The sequence below is a fragment of the Ambystoma mexicanum genome, chromosome 10, assembly GCF_040938575.1.
Source record: "Ambystoma mexicanum isolate Mex_15411 chromosome 10, UKY_AmexF1_1, whole genome shotgun sequence".
Taxonomy (NCBI): Eukaryota; Metazoa; Chordata; class Amphibia; order Caudata; family Ambystomatidae; genus Ambystoma; species Ambystoma mexicanum.
In genome coordinates this window covers 889,764,221-889,779,433 of record NC_090932.1, presented here as the reverse complement: position 1 = coordinate 889,779,433, position 15,213 = coordinate 889,764,221, and the positions used below count along the sequence as shown (strand labels likewise).

At 42.5% G+C, this 15,213-nt stretch overlaps 1 protein-coding gene across 1 annotated transcript in view; it reads left to right on the top strand.

The window, feature by feature from the left end:
• Positions 1-11,475, top strand: part of LOC138493246 (T-kininogen 2-like) — a 175,760-nt gene extending 164,285 nt beyond the window's left edge. The window contains exons 12-13 of the mRNA XM_069620380.1: positions 3,538-3,630; positions 10,640-11,475. Of these exons, the coding sequence (XP_069476481.1) occupies positions 3,538-3,630; positions 10,640-11,266 (720 nt within the window). The 3' untranslated portion in view covers positions 11,267-11,475. The remainder of the gene's footprint in view (positions 1-3,537; positions 3,631-10,639) is intronic.
• Positions 11,476-15,213: the final 3,738 nt, after the last annotated feature.

Below are 15,213 nucleotides of genomic sequence, written 5' to 3'. Positions count from 1 at the left end.
CTATTGTAAATACTATACTATATTATTTAACTGTATCTTCCATTGTCTACTGTATGTAACTGCAACATGTATGTATCTGTAACACTAACGTATCTCCTTATCTGTATGTAACTGTAACGTTCTGCAACCTGATTTAAATTGACGCGCCCGTATGCCTACAAATACAAATAATACAATTATCCCGACATTTCCCCTTTATGGCTTCAAAGCCCCCCCTGCACCTCAATAATGAGCCCTCGTAAACTAAAAAATATCACTGACATGTCACTTTTATGACTAGACCTAACTGAAGAAATATATGTCGTTTATATAGTCACATTCGTGATAAGAACCGATGCAATCTGGGATAAAAGAAATGTGTAATATAGGCCGTCATCCTCCTGTCATTGGGCCTCATTATGAGTCCGGCGGTAACCCGCTAGTAGCACCAGCAGGTTGCCACTGAACTGAAACACTCTTTCCGCCGCCTGATATCCTGGTGCCACCAGGACATTATAAGTCCCGGGGGCCTGGGATAACAGGCGGCAGAAAATGTTGTTCCGCATTGCCATGAGCCCCATAGGACTCCATGGGAGTGGGGAGATGAAAGCACTGGCACTGTTACTAATGGCACCCTTATTTCTGGACCGGCAGTCTCATAATGAGGACCACAGTCTCTCAACCTTAAAACCATTCTGTGCCCTCAGCATAATCGGTGGTGGAGAGTTTGGTGGGGGATGCACGGCCACCAGACCCCAGTGACTTACAGGTGGAGCTTTGAAAGTGTCCTAAGGCAGTGAAGGCATTTGCGCTTTAAAACGTAGTCTGTGTGCAACATCACTCACAAATCTGATTGACTGATAACCGGAACGTTTTGTGTGCAGTCACACTTGTTGGGGCAATCCAGACCCAAATTAAAAATGTGAGCTTAATGGGACGATAACTTTGGGCCATCAGACACCAGCTGCTCCAGGCGGTCATGGAAGTTTGGTTTAGAAATGTACCGATTGTGCATCACAGCTCCAAGATACAATTAAGTTATGTATTTGTCCAAGAGTTGTCTCCAGGCGAAGGCTGGACACTGTCTCTGAATTAAGGAAATAGGATCCGTAAAATGCGCCTATTGGTAGGAGGGGTCAGGAAATTTAGGCCAACCTATCAGGATTGCAATTGGACAGATGAAGATACAGATTAAGAAATAATCTTGTTAAATACATTTTTATTCAGGCCGGAGTATAGTTTATAGAAGGAAGGTATCAATAGTTCACAAAATGTACATTTAAAATTAGCGTTATTTGTTGGAAACACAAAGTCACTTGATATTAATATTTGCAAAGTACCTTTTCAGCCAAGAGGAGGATTACGCACAGGGGTCACCGTGGTCCTAGGCTCTCATTAGGACTCGTAAATGTTAAACTATTAACCCTGAAAGCTCATAGGCCATTGTGTAAGTGCTAGGCTAGCTGGGGTGTCTGGGTTTATGGCAGTGACAGGCTCATTGGAGGGGCGAGAGGGTTCTGATGCTGACCCATTTTAAGAATTTTAAGATGGGCATGAACTGTCAGGTAGGCAGTCTTGTTTTTCAACTACCACATTAATCTGTGTGTGTCTGCCCCAAATGTTTACATCCTTGCTTGAAGAACTGGGACTCAATGGCAAAACATTGAAGGTAGATGATACGTATGGACAGAAAGTAGTGAAAAAGAAGCTGTTATCTCATGGTAGAGACTCTCTGGGTACACTTGAATCCCAGCTGGCAAAGCTTCAGCTTAATAGGGTAGTGATTTTGTCTCCATGACACAGGTCCTTACGGATCCTATTGCATCCAGGTGGTTTTGGTGCCGGTGCCAGCATGGATTTGGCGCAGCATACTACCTTGCTTCTGAGATGCTAAGAGGTCATGCTGGTCTGGGAGGGTGAGATACAGTGCAGGTGTCTCTGAAACAGGGGTTGGCAAAAGGTTTTCAAACCCTCAATGAAGCCATTCCAACAAACCTAATCATTCCTGGTTTCCACATACAGTTTTTGCAGGTTTTTACTGAAGACACATCTAGTAAGTGAATTCACTCAGACTAACTGGCATCCCAGCCAGATTGGCCAGAAGTGGTCTCTGATTTCTTAGCCTCTGGAAATCCCAGCTCTTCATCCACGGCTATGTTTAGCACTAACCATTCCGTATACACACTGTGCAGAGGAGCAATGCTCAGCCGCAGGTTCCTCACCACTGGAGTTTTCAAATGTTGTCCTGAAGGGGCACCCCTGGGGTACAGCCATGATATACTGCCTTATAATGATAGAAACTAACACCAAGTGCAACCCAACTAGGTGAAGTTACTCGCCTGGGGAAAACACAACCCATGCGGTGATCCCAGCACTCGGGCACCAAGAGACTATACAGGAAATCATCAAGAAGTACATCCGTGTCAAGCTCAGGAGGAAGTGAACAGTCAAAAAACACTGATTAACTAGAAAGGACTTTCCAAATGAATACTGACTCTGAACTATTACAAATTACACATTGCTGATGACTTCCATATCACCTATGTATTGCTTATTTCTTACTTGTTAAATTGAATACTTTACAAGCTGCTAGCAAGCGAGTTATTACATTTGTGGTTTTCAATATTAATTATACAGAACACGTGGCCCTACGTTTGTTTGTTTGTTTGTTTATTTATTTGTATTATGCACCAGACCCGAGGGTTCAGTACGTTCTTATCAATGTACTGAATGTGAAACGAGCTTTGGCTATAAATAGTACGAATCGTCCCGCTACAGCATTTGTGAGAGAGTATCAGAAAGTGTGTCGCTTGTGGCGATGACACCAAGAGTGGCCTTCATGCATTGCTAGATTCAGGGTAACTGGTAAAAAAAGGGCTATACAGATGTTTTAACATTAAGTTCCTTCACAAGACATTCCAAGAGCAGTGCCGCACTAGGCGCCTTGAAACACCATTCGCTGTATAGGCTCCTTACACATATCCAATAAATACATACATACATACATACATACATACATGTGGTGAGGCAAAAGAGTCCCTAACCAGAACGGAAAAAAATCTTTATTTTACGTAATTCAGGACAAAAAGCCAACCGTATTATTCTAGAAATGTACTGTGTGGGTGTTTTTCTCACTCATTTGTGTAATTATTTAGCTTTATAAAATGATGTTCAACTAATCAAGATATGACCTCATTTTTCCAACACCATCTGGGTGTTTGTTAGGGCTACATGGGAAAGTGGTGGACCTAAGTAAGACGAGCCAAATAGCAAATTATAAGTCACATTTGATTTGTTGTGTTTTGATTGTGGTCCTCAGAGTACAAAAATACTGCCCCCTCCTGACCTCAATTTATCAAAACATACCTTTAACACCTACCAGCATTTACCAGAATCATCATTGCCAAACATTTCTTGAATTGCTGCACAAACCCTGTTATAATTGTGTCCAGTATTGACATATGTATTGTGTCCTCAGATCCTTCAGGAGTGAAGGAGGCATGTTACATTCATGTAAAAGAAGGTATGTAAAAATATGTTTTTTTTTTCCTTTCTTAGGATTGGAAACGGTGCAGAGCATCAACTCGCATTGCACCCCGGGAAAAACAAGTGGATTTTGTGCAAGTGAACTGCACTCTTCCTCTTATTGAGGTAATGTGTACATTTCTATTGGGGATAATTTGCATTTCCATACAAACTTTCGATCATTATGATCATCAAGATTAGCAGAACCGTTTGGGAGGGATTCTGATTGGGTGGAGTACAGGCAGGTGTTTTCAGTGCGTTGGGTCCAAAAATACTGTCCCTCTGTTTTATTAATTTGCAATTAGATTGTGACCATTTTGTATTATGTGTACCTTTTGTTGTGCATTCAGAAACTATTGCCTTGCCAAAGATAAAACCAATAGTTGGTTTTATCTTTAGCAACGCAGGATCAAGAAAAGGAGAAAGGTTTGAAGAGCACAACATTGCTTAGTCTCACATTTCTGAAACTTTCAAACTCCTTCACTAGGGCTTGCTCTGCAGCCTAGTAGAAAGCTAACAACCCTTCACCGCCTAGAGCCACTGCACGCAATTGCCTCCATTAGAAGATCGCTCCAATTCGTGACAGAAGTGCAGAGTTACGCACCAAAGTATTTTTTTTGCTTTGGCAAAATTGAATATAAAACACTCTACAATGAAGATGATTGCTTAAGAGTGCAATGGCTAAAACAAAGAAAGGCAAATATAAACAGAAAACCAAAGGGACAAAAAAGGTAAGCGAGCACAATTAAATGCAAATAGCTCATAGTCCATCAGAAACAGCTGTTTGTCTTTTCCAGCACCAAAGAACACTGCAAACCTCTGAAGGGTCTATGCTGATATAGTACTAAAAGTTATGCCAAATAGCTTCCATTTGGATTATTCCTTCGATGGATTGCCTTTTCAGAAGCAGCATTCTTGTAAGCCGATCTTCAAGTTCATCAAGTTCCAGGGCTTGCCACCATCAACCGAGTATCGCCAATGACTTATAGGAATAAAGTATTAGTTACTTGGCAAGTTATGAAGGCTATATCAGTCATAAGTGCTCTTAGTTGGATCCACAATGTTAAATAGTGCCTTGGAATCTTGGAATTTGGAACACTTGTAAAGGTAATTAATACAAGGAATAAAATTGATTACACCCAGCACACTATCACTAACAGGGTTTCCTGCTAGGAAGATAAACCACTGATCCAGCCGAGAGATAGTCAACCATGTAGATTCATGAAGTGTGTGACCCAAAGGGCAGAGGTATTATTGCTGAGCGAGTCCAGGTCTGATCATTTTCAAAGGAAGAGATTCTGGGTCAGGGGTCTGCATACTTTGGCTCCCCAGATGAGTAGACATACATCATCCATCAGCCTTAGCCAGCATAGGCAATGGTGGAGAGTCGTAGTACAAAACGAATGGAGATCCGCAGGCTTCCGATCCCGTTCTAGGCGTTGAAAGAATTTGTTGAACAACGTCTTCTCTTGCATAGGGTACATGATAAGTGTCCTCATCCTCAAGACCATATGGAAATGGAGAGGATGCATCCAAGACAAGCTACTCCCTGGACAAAGGCTCTGCAGCACAGCCTGACTGAACCTCTGATTGACCCTGTAAATAAAGAGACATGTTTACTTGTGAGAAGGGCAGGTCAGAGGTCTGTAGATTGTCTAGAATCCTGCCTCTGTAGGTGCCCACAGTGGTCCTGCACACCGTCTGTCATTGGTGGTTTGATGCTTGCTCCTCATGCTCCTCATGCTAATACTAAGTCGCCATGAATTATTTTTTGGTTATTTATACTGATGCACCCCTTGTCTTGTGGTGTACCCTCTCAGTGAAGCACAGACAGTAGGGACGATGCCATCTTGGTTTGGGTCAAATCATTCATGCTGTGTGATGGCATTATGGTTACATAGGAAGTGTATACATGGTAAATGCTGTTTAGTCATAGGAGTAGGGGAGGATCTGATATCACACTCAAGATTATATTTCGGGTATACACAACTATTGTTTAGAATAAACATGCAGGTACCGTTCAGCATAAGTCCTTTGGTAGCCCCTTCCCAACAGACTCTGACACTGACTGTCAATTGACGGCCAGTCTTTGCCTTTTCTACACATTGGATCTAGGAGGGTGCATGTGCCCAATCCATACCCATTCCAATCCTAATGTCCGGATACTCGACACATAACAATTCACAATTCCATTGTTATTCTATTCCTTTTTAGAAATGTCCTCATTTAAAGTCTAACTTGACTTACAAGTGACTTCAGCTCTGTTTCTGCCCTTAACTTCTTGGTCATTCTTTGGTTTTTATTCAGTGCTACCAAATTCTAGGTTTGATCAGAGGAAATCTTTACTTGGCTATCGAATGACTCGATTATTCACACATGAGCATTGCAACATCCACGTCCGGTGATGGTACAGAGACATTAGGAAAGTGCTTCAAACTTGTTCTTCGGAGACAGCAGCGGGAAAGGGTGTACATGCCTAATTTCACATGAATGCATGCAGAAACTCACTGCGGCTTGCTTCTAATCTCGCTGCCTTGTGGTGTCCGCCAGACCCCCCATACCTTTGTGCCCATGTACCACCTGTGCCCTATTGATTAAACTAATTGCGCTTCTGCACTGCTGACATTGTGTGCTGCTGCGTGCCGAGGATGCGCTACTCCATTCCCGGTGGACATTACCTGGTGACCTGGAGTTGGCATGATTAGGCACTCCATCTGGATGCGGATGATGGCGATCTAAGACACTGAGGCTTCCTGAAGCAGTTCATTTGAGCATGAGTTGGACTCTTGCATGTGCCTTGCCACCCACTACTCCACCACCCTACAGATCCTATCCGATTGCCAGACTCGGCACCCGCCGGGTATTGTACTATGAGTTCTTCCGACTCTTCCTCTGGCCTTCTGGTATTTCCTGCAGTCTCATGTTTACTCCCTTTCTGCCCTACAATGATCCGGTTCCCCATAGCAGCGCACAGCATGGCACAGTGTACCTTTTGTGTTTTTGGTAGTCTGTCCACTTCCTCCACGCCATGTGGACAGGGATTTGATTTGGCAGTTCGGGAAGCACACCAGGGCTACATTTACTACACGTAGAAAGAAGTCACATTCGTAGTGTATATTGTTCACATGCAGGAAGTGGGCTCTAGGTCTCTGTCAGAAGTATAGCCTTCTGCCCACCCCATTTTCAACCTGCACCTTCATACGACTAGGGTACCGGTTGCGTATCCGGCTTGGCATTCTATATTGGGAACCCAGACAGTGATAGTCATCTATGACCCGTTTTTCCTCTTGCGACCTAGTCTGCGTTTGTTGCTTCCTTTCACCACTGCATCTTTTTCCATCATGTTTTTTTTACTCATAGGCCACTGTTGCCATCATTGGATTTCTGGAGTCTCAGTGTGTACCCTTTTCTTCCATCTAACTTTGTCCGCCTTGTATTATAGCTTACAGGAGCATGGCCCGGTGTGCCCTCTGACTTTTGAACAGGTTTAGAACTGCCTTCATCCCGCATCTGTCTGTTTCTTGCTCCTAGAGCCTCCACTAACACCGCTGGAGCTTTCTTGTGGACGTCCTTGTCATCCTGTACCTGTGCACATGCACCACCATGAAGGGCTTTGCTAAATGTCTGATTATTCCTTACCAGCTTCTGCTGCCACTTGTTAGGCAGGCCCAGTGATGGTCCTTGTCAATTTATGTGGATTATAGTTCCTACCATGCATGTGATGGCCATGATTTCTCACCATCGACCTTGCTGTCTAAGGCTGATGGGAGGCATAGTCTAAAACATCTGGAGAGCAAAGGTTGCAGACCCCTGCTCTGGGTGGTCCTCTGGTCTTTAAGTTTGCCTTTGCTCTCTGTCGTAGGCAAGAGTTTGTTCCAACACTCTTCTTCTAGTCTTTGGTGTTCCCCAAGGCTCAGTCCTTTCATTGGAAGGCTTTTATTTTCTCTCTTTTCATTTCCTCTTTATTCAATTATACTTTTCCTGACTTAAATTACCACTCTCATGTTGACGATTGTCAAATCTTTGTCTTTTCTTCTTTCACTAGCTAACATCATACTTCTATTTCTGACCGTCTTTCCACTATTAAGTGCCAGAAGCTTGCCCATTCACTCCATCATAAATCATCTAATACTGTTCTCCTCTACTTACCTGCTCCTTCCACACACGGCTGTCCGGCTCCTCCTTCTATGTAAATCCCGCCTTACTTTCTCATCTGCTGCTCCTAATCTTGGTCTCATTTTGGATCCCTCCCTCTACTTCTGATCTCACATTACTTCTCTTACTCATTTCTGCCATTGTCAACCTTACACTCTCTGCAAGATTAGTCCTTTTCATTATTTCACAGCTTCTAGGTCTCTTATCTTTACCTCAATCTTTTCCTGACTTGACTATTGTTCCTTCTTAGCCTTCCAACCTATACTCTTTCTCTCTGAATTTAATTTACAATTTTGCTATTTGCTTTCAGCTTCTGCCCTTTTATTATTTCACCTTCCATAGCCTTTCTTGTTTGGGTCTTTTTCCTTTCCATCTGCACATTCGTTACCTGTAATGTTTTTAAATATATGCGTAGTTTTGCTCTCCCTTATGTTTCTTCTCTTCTTTCACTCTACTTGCCCAATCAGTCATATTCTCTTTTCTTATCAGCTGGCACTCACCCCAACCCCCCTTTCTGTGCTGTGTGCGCTCCTGTTTCTGCTCTTTGTCTCTTGCTCCTACAGTTTGGAAATCTCTTCCCTACTCTCTTTGTTCTGCCCTCATTCAAGCTTTTTTCTTTTCTTAGCGACACATCTTCTCTCCATTTTGATCCGTTACGTTTGTTGCACCATGCTGATTGCTCTTACCGTATTCATGAATTTGATTGTTTTCACTTTTTGTAATTTTTATTCAATGCTTAGATGCTTTATAAATTCAATTGATTTAACACAAAATTAAATAAATATATTAAGTCACACAGCAAAACAAAACATCACAATGCATGGCTCAAGGGACAGGAAGAGGACCACTTTAAGCAGCTGAATTTTCTGCAAAGAGATCTTTTGACTCAGTTCAATGCTTAACTCCCTGTTCCTCTGCCCTGTGATGTGGCCTAACTGAGGCCTATACGCACCGTGCAATGCATATCATGGCCTTGTGGCCATAGTCAAAGCATAAACATCAAATGTGAGAAGGGCGCCAGTCTGTCACTGCATGCAGAAGGACAACATCTGGCCGTTCTCTCTTTGTCTACTCTGTTTGGCTGCACATCCACCTCCACCTTTCACATAGTATCATGATCACATATGTCATAAGGCGCTCAAGTTACATTTTGTCATTATAGAAGGCAAAACATCACTCCACTTTGATATCCTTCTTCCAAGTAAGGCACCATCTTGTCTCACCATGAACTAAAATGAAGTCTAGAAGGATATGACATGGGATAAACTCTTAAAAAGTACCCTTTTCACATGAAGGTGCAAGGCCTTTTTAGTTTTCCTGTACCAGTTTGACCACTCCATTCCCTTACATTCTGTTACCAGCAGCATTCACCTTTAACCACAGTCTATCCTTGTCTTGACCAATATTGGCTCAGGCTTTGCAGTCAGCACAACATGTATTGATGCCGGGCCAATAGCCACCAAAGTTCCAGGTTTCCTGAGATGCAATCTAGCCCCTTATGCATCAAACATAACATTATGTATCAAGCCTTTGTTTAATAAATCGACCTTGGAAATACAAGTCAAATATCACAACACTTTAGGACATGTCGCCCTCCTCCCTTTTGCTGAATCAAGATCCACCTAACAGTACTGACATGCACCATTCACAAAGCATTCTCCCCTTAGCACATCCCTTCATAACTATTTTATTTTCGCAGCACCTATTTCCCACTTGCTCACCATCTTTCCTTTCAGTCGCACACTTGCTTTCTTCCAGCAGACTGAGGTCGCCATACAGCTGGGGTGGGAACCACACCCCACTCCCAGGATAATCCCAGCTGTTCTAACCCTACTGTGATGGTGATTTGGCATAGTGTAACATCATATTAAAATAACACATCTTTTCAAAGTCACGTCAGAGGATTGTCATTAAATAGTTCCTTTGAAATGTTTCACTGTTTCTCCCCGACTCAGAAGTTGGGTTCACCAAGCATATTTCCTCATTTCAAAAGGAAAAATGAACTGGCATTTCAGGTCAGCAAAATAGAAAGTCCTGATGAAAAGACTTCTGCTCAAACTAATGGGTAAAACCTAAAGGGGTCTTCAGTATTTTTATGGGATCTGAGGCATAATGTCGATCACTACCACTCTCGTTCTGCAACTCTCCCATGCCTATAGACAAAAGACTGACTCAGCGAATACTCATGAGCCAATTTCTTGACTCTTTGGGCCTGCAGCATCAGTGTGGTACATTTGACACAGCACATATGGCGCTAAGGGCCTCATTACCAGTTTGGAGGTATCTCGGTGGTAAATCCGTCAGAATACCACTAAACAGAATTACTGTTACTGCTGCTTGGTGCGGAGGAATTACCGCCAGATTACAAGTGATGGTAGGTGTTGTTAATCCCCATTTACGGAGTACACAGGACTCCATGGGATTTTGGCATTACCACCAGCAGTAATTCTGCCGATTTAGCTATTTTTTGATGGGTTTTGCTGGAGGTTTTTCCTCCGACTCAAGACCAAAGTTGTAATAAGGCAGCGCAGTCATTGTTTTTTCCCTAACCACCGTACTTGTAATGAGGTCCTAATTGTTAGATATGGTGTGAAATATAGTATACAAGTTCTGCATGAGGCAACTTGGTTTGTTATTTAAATCCCCCATGTTTGAGACTGCTGCTTTAAATGTTTGAGTGCCTTACCCCCTCAGAGTCCCAGAATGCCTGGACAAAAGAACACACTGCACAGGGGTCCTATTTATTTGTGTGCACGGAGCACAGGGTTCACTGTCAAGTGCTCCCAAGTAGTATGCATATGTACGTCAAGGAAAGGGTTAAAATTGATAATGCTCGCTCTAAAAAGGAAGCGGTTTTGTTGAGAAAATGTCATGAAGGCACGTTGCTCCTCATGTTAATAATTCTAATTATGATGTCAGATATGCCACAGCAATTTGTGTGTAATATCAATGTGCTAATGTTTTCTATATTATCTTTCAGGTTGCAAGTTTTCCAGGGCTCAACCCCTTTAGGAGCCTTTCCATAGTTGAACATACAGATGGAGGTTCTCCTGGACAGGGAAAAGGACATGGCAAAGGACGTGGGCATGGTCCCGGTCATGGTCATGGTCACGGTCACGGTCCGAAACATGGAGATAAATGTGATCACCAACATGGAAAATCAAAGAAGAAGGACAAGAAATGCAAGCAAGATGGCCACCAGGACTCTTCTGAAGAATCCCACGAGCATCAGACCCGAACGCCTGTTCATTCCATGCCCGCTGTAATGCACCCTGTACCCAAACCCACATTGGAAGCTGTCAGCAACAAGCCGCCTGTTTTGCCATCTGTGCATCGCCCCGTAGAAGCCTCTACAGACGGGCAAGTCAGACCAGGGCCAGTTCCTGTTATTCCCATTGTCCCTGCAGCTACACCGGTTCAAGGGCTCCTTCCGATTCTCCCCAGTGATTCGCTGCCAGATCTTCCAGAACCACCTGCCCCAATGTGTCCTGGAGAACCATGGAAACCCAAAATGCAGATTTCACTACGATCCCTCATTAGACAGGCCATGCTTACAGAAGAGGGCAAAAATATACTTGCTGTTGATGAAGAATCATCGGCCAACTGAATTACCCAGCAGCCCCCTGGGAGCTCTGGAAGATGATCTGGCAGAAGCTTTTGTGTAATCAGATGGAATAAAAATGAATAAAATACCCTTTTGCAAAACCAGCAAAAATGTTTCATTGATAATAAAAGATCGTGCTATCCTCAGTAGTTGTGTGAAACCAAATATGTAAACAAAGAGCGAACAAATAAATCTTAAATCTGTCCGACCGATACCTCGTGAATGTCTGGTAAACTCAAGAGTGGTGACCTGCACTTGGCACTAAAATTGCTGTCAGATTCATATGTGTGTTATTTTTCGTGGGCTCTGGGTGCCTATGGCGCCAAAGTAGGAACAAGGACAACAAAACAATAGAAAGACATTTTATGGTTCAAAATATGTATTGATTTGTGTATTTTCTATGCACTGGGATGATCACCTTACGGTCATGAGAGGCTGTATTCTAAGCTTGGAAGCATACACATATGAGATGGGTAAACGGAAGGCACCAATAGGGCTTCATTGAGCAACAACCCCGATGGGCTGGTCCTTTATCTGGCCAGTTAATGCCTGGGCCAGTTTGAAGCCTGAGCAAAATGAGGGCTCTGATCTTAGACCACAAATGGTCTGTCCAGTAAAGCCCCTACCGCCCGGCAGGGTTTCTTGCTATTAGCATTCTGGCATGGTAACCAGGATGCTAATATTTGTTTTTTTAAGTGGAGAAACCACACGATTGCCGTTTCTCAACTTAAAAAAAACTGTAAACAAAGATGGCCACGATGGATTGGAGAGAAGGGAACTACATGTAGTCCCATGTCCTTTTCTACGGCAGCCATTGCTGTGATGGAGATGAGCCAGGAACATTGAGTGCTCCCGGTCCAGCAAGGGACAAGGGAGTGCAAGGTATGTGGGGCACGGTGAGGGTGGTGAGGGATGTTGAAATTGGGGGTCAGGGGATGGGGTGAAGGAGGAGATGGGAAGCACAGGGCAAAGGGCATGGTTACCTTAATTCCTGGTGGAGAAGAGGGAGGGCTCCCGCTTCCAAGAAGGCTCAAAGCAGGGTCTTTTCAATGAGGTAAAGACACCATTCCAAGCCTCCTGAATGGCTGGGAGGCCACCACCTCCCCACTTTGTGGGTGGGTGCTAATAAGGTACAACACAATGTTGGATGGATATTATAGGTTGAAATAGTGGATTCTAGGACACCAAACCTGATCCTAAAGGCCACAATAAGCCAGAGAAGAGATTTTAAAGTGGGTTGAAGTGGTCTCTTTTTGAAAGATGAGGACCAGTTTGGTTGCCCAGATTTGGCACTCTTTGTTGGTTGTCATGTGTTTTGTGAGGCCACAGTATATCACAGTGAAATTGTAAAATTGTGCCATCACTAGAGAGCTAGTTAGCTTTACACATTGCCTAACCTGCAGGCGGGGGAGATCTTGAGCAATGAGAGCTGGCAGTTGGTTCCTTTAAAAATAACATTGGTTTGAAGAGATAAAAAAAACCTAGGACAACTATAGCAATGACACATATTACAAATAGAACAGGTACCAAAAAACCTAAAACGCCTCTGCTTTTGTGGACTTCCAAATGATATGTTTTTGTTTGATGGGGGAAGTGTTTTTTACTTAATTTTTTATTGTGCATAATTGTTTAAAATAAACCTTAAAAACATTTATTAATAGGCATTTTGAGAACAAGCTAAAAGTCATATGTTAAAATACAGTATACAAGATACAATATCATTATCAGAAATAACCTCTGGTTGAAATTAATTGTTAAATACTTGCCAATATTCATAATAAAATCTTTAAAAATGTCATTTGTTCTGAATACCAAGATTACATAAGTACACAGGGATCAGGAAAGGTCAGTGATATGGTTATTAGTACATTTCCAAACATAAAACACAGCGGCCATGATTACAACAGATTCCGCACCCATGACGGTACTCCCAAATTGATCTCCCTCTCTCTGTTGCTGGTTTGGAAGAAACTGGGCATAGCCCTAATCATAATAATTAGACATCTTTGCACACTGAGTTAATACATGACGGGCCGTCTCAATTTCACTTCCACACATACAACACACTCTTTTTTCACTGAGGATCTTTTTCCACCTCCCCGTATGTTCCAGCGTGTTAATATATTAAATCGCCGGTAAGTAATTACATTTACGAATCAGAATCGAGCAATACTTTAACAAGTAGCTGTTGGCATGGGGCCCCCTGAATGCTTGTTTACAGTATTCCACATACATTGATTTAGCTGCCGTGGAATCCAAATTAATGGAGACAGCTAGGCTTTGGTTCTCTTTTTTAATACTGTTAACCAATTAGGATGGTCCCTCATTTCATCTGGTGGTAGGTTCATCAGTGCCATATGTTCTATTGCAGATTGCCTTAGCCCTTGTAGGAATGTGTTATTACAACCTATGCCATCTAACCGGGCCAGGTAATAATAAAGGGAATCTGAGGATTCTGCCGCTAGGCAGATAGTGATGTAGAGTTGGCACTGTTGGGTTATCCAATACGTTTTCAACGCTTGTACACCCAACTCGCATCTTAGAGCTTGCACGGGAACTGATTGGGGGACTTCTAAAATTGATCAGAGTATTTTACCTTCGAGTTTGTCAAGCCATGCAATCCTATTTTCCAGGAGAATGGCCATACTATAAAGTATAGCGGGTATAATATTTTTACTATAAAAGGTTGTTTCTGCCCTTTATGTGCATGATCTTTTTATAGACAAGGCATTTTTTCATCACCTTACAGGTCACAATATTGCAATAATAATCGCTAGAGGGTGATTTACATAAGTGGAAACCCAAATAAATATATTTATCCACCACTTCGAGGGGAGTTCTATTCAGGCACCATTTATAATTAACTGATTCATATTGGTTACCTAATGTCATTATTTTAGTTTTTCCGATATTTATGTTTAAGATGTTTGTGAATAATTTTCAATGGCAGAAATGGAGCGTTAGAGACCAAAAGCCATTGTGTGCAATAAAATTGCATCATCAGCGTAGCTGAGCCATTGTATCTTTATGGGGCCAAGCTTGGGTGTGAAGCTTTGCGCGGTTGAGATAGCCCCTCCCATGTCACTCACATACAAATTGTACAAAAGAGGTGCGAGTGCAAAACCTTGTCTCACACCTACATTCGTTTGAATGTCTGTGGTTGTCACCCCCTCATAGTTCAGACGAATTGCAACGCTATTCTCCGAAAACAAAAGAGAGATAAAAAACAGCAGAGTACCATTCATGCCACAACCGACTAGGTTTTCCCAAAGTTTCTGGCGAGGGACCATGTCGAATGCTCTACAATAATCAATGAAACATATGTATCATTTTTCATTGTACTTTTGTTATTGCTCTCAGAATGAGATTTTGAAGATTGCAAATGTTATACAAAGTCTTAAAGCCTCTTCTAAATCCTGATTGACATGGAGAAAGGCACCCTGCTTGGATGGACCATTTGGTCGCCGTCCTCAAAAAAATACTAGCAAAGATCTTCTGACTTGCATCATGCATAGCCAGGAGATTATAATTTTAAGAGTCGACTTGAGAGTCCTTTTTAAAGACTGGTTTTAAAATGGCCTTTTCTATGACTGGGGAACTTTGCCCTAGTGTAAGATTTTACTGAACAATTGTTCCAGGATATGAGCCGACAAACGCAGATTTGACTTATATACAATGCTTGCCAGTGAACCATGACCATGCGCACATGAGTTTTTTAAAGATTTAATAATTGATAAGATATTTTACCACCCAAAATCCTCATTGAATTTAAGGCAGGGTACATACTCAAAATGGGTCTTATCCTTGGCTGATACATCATAGAACATGTTCCTAATGGTCTCTTGCCATACTGACTCGCCAATCGGGCATAGTTCAATCATAGTGGAGTTGTTTAAGAATCTTCGAGCCATTCCCCAAAACATTTTATCATCCCCCATTCTAATGAGTTT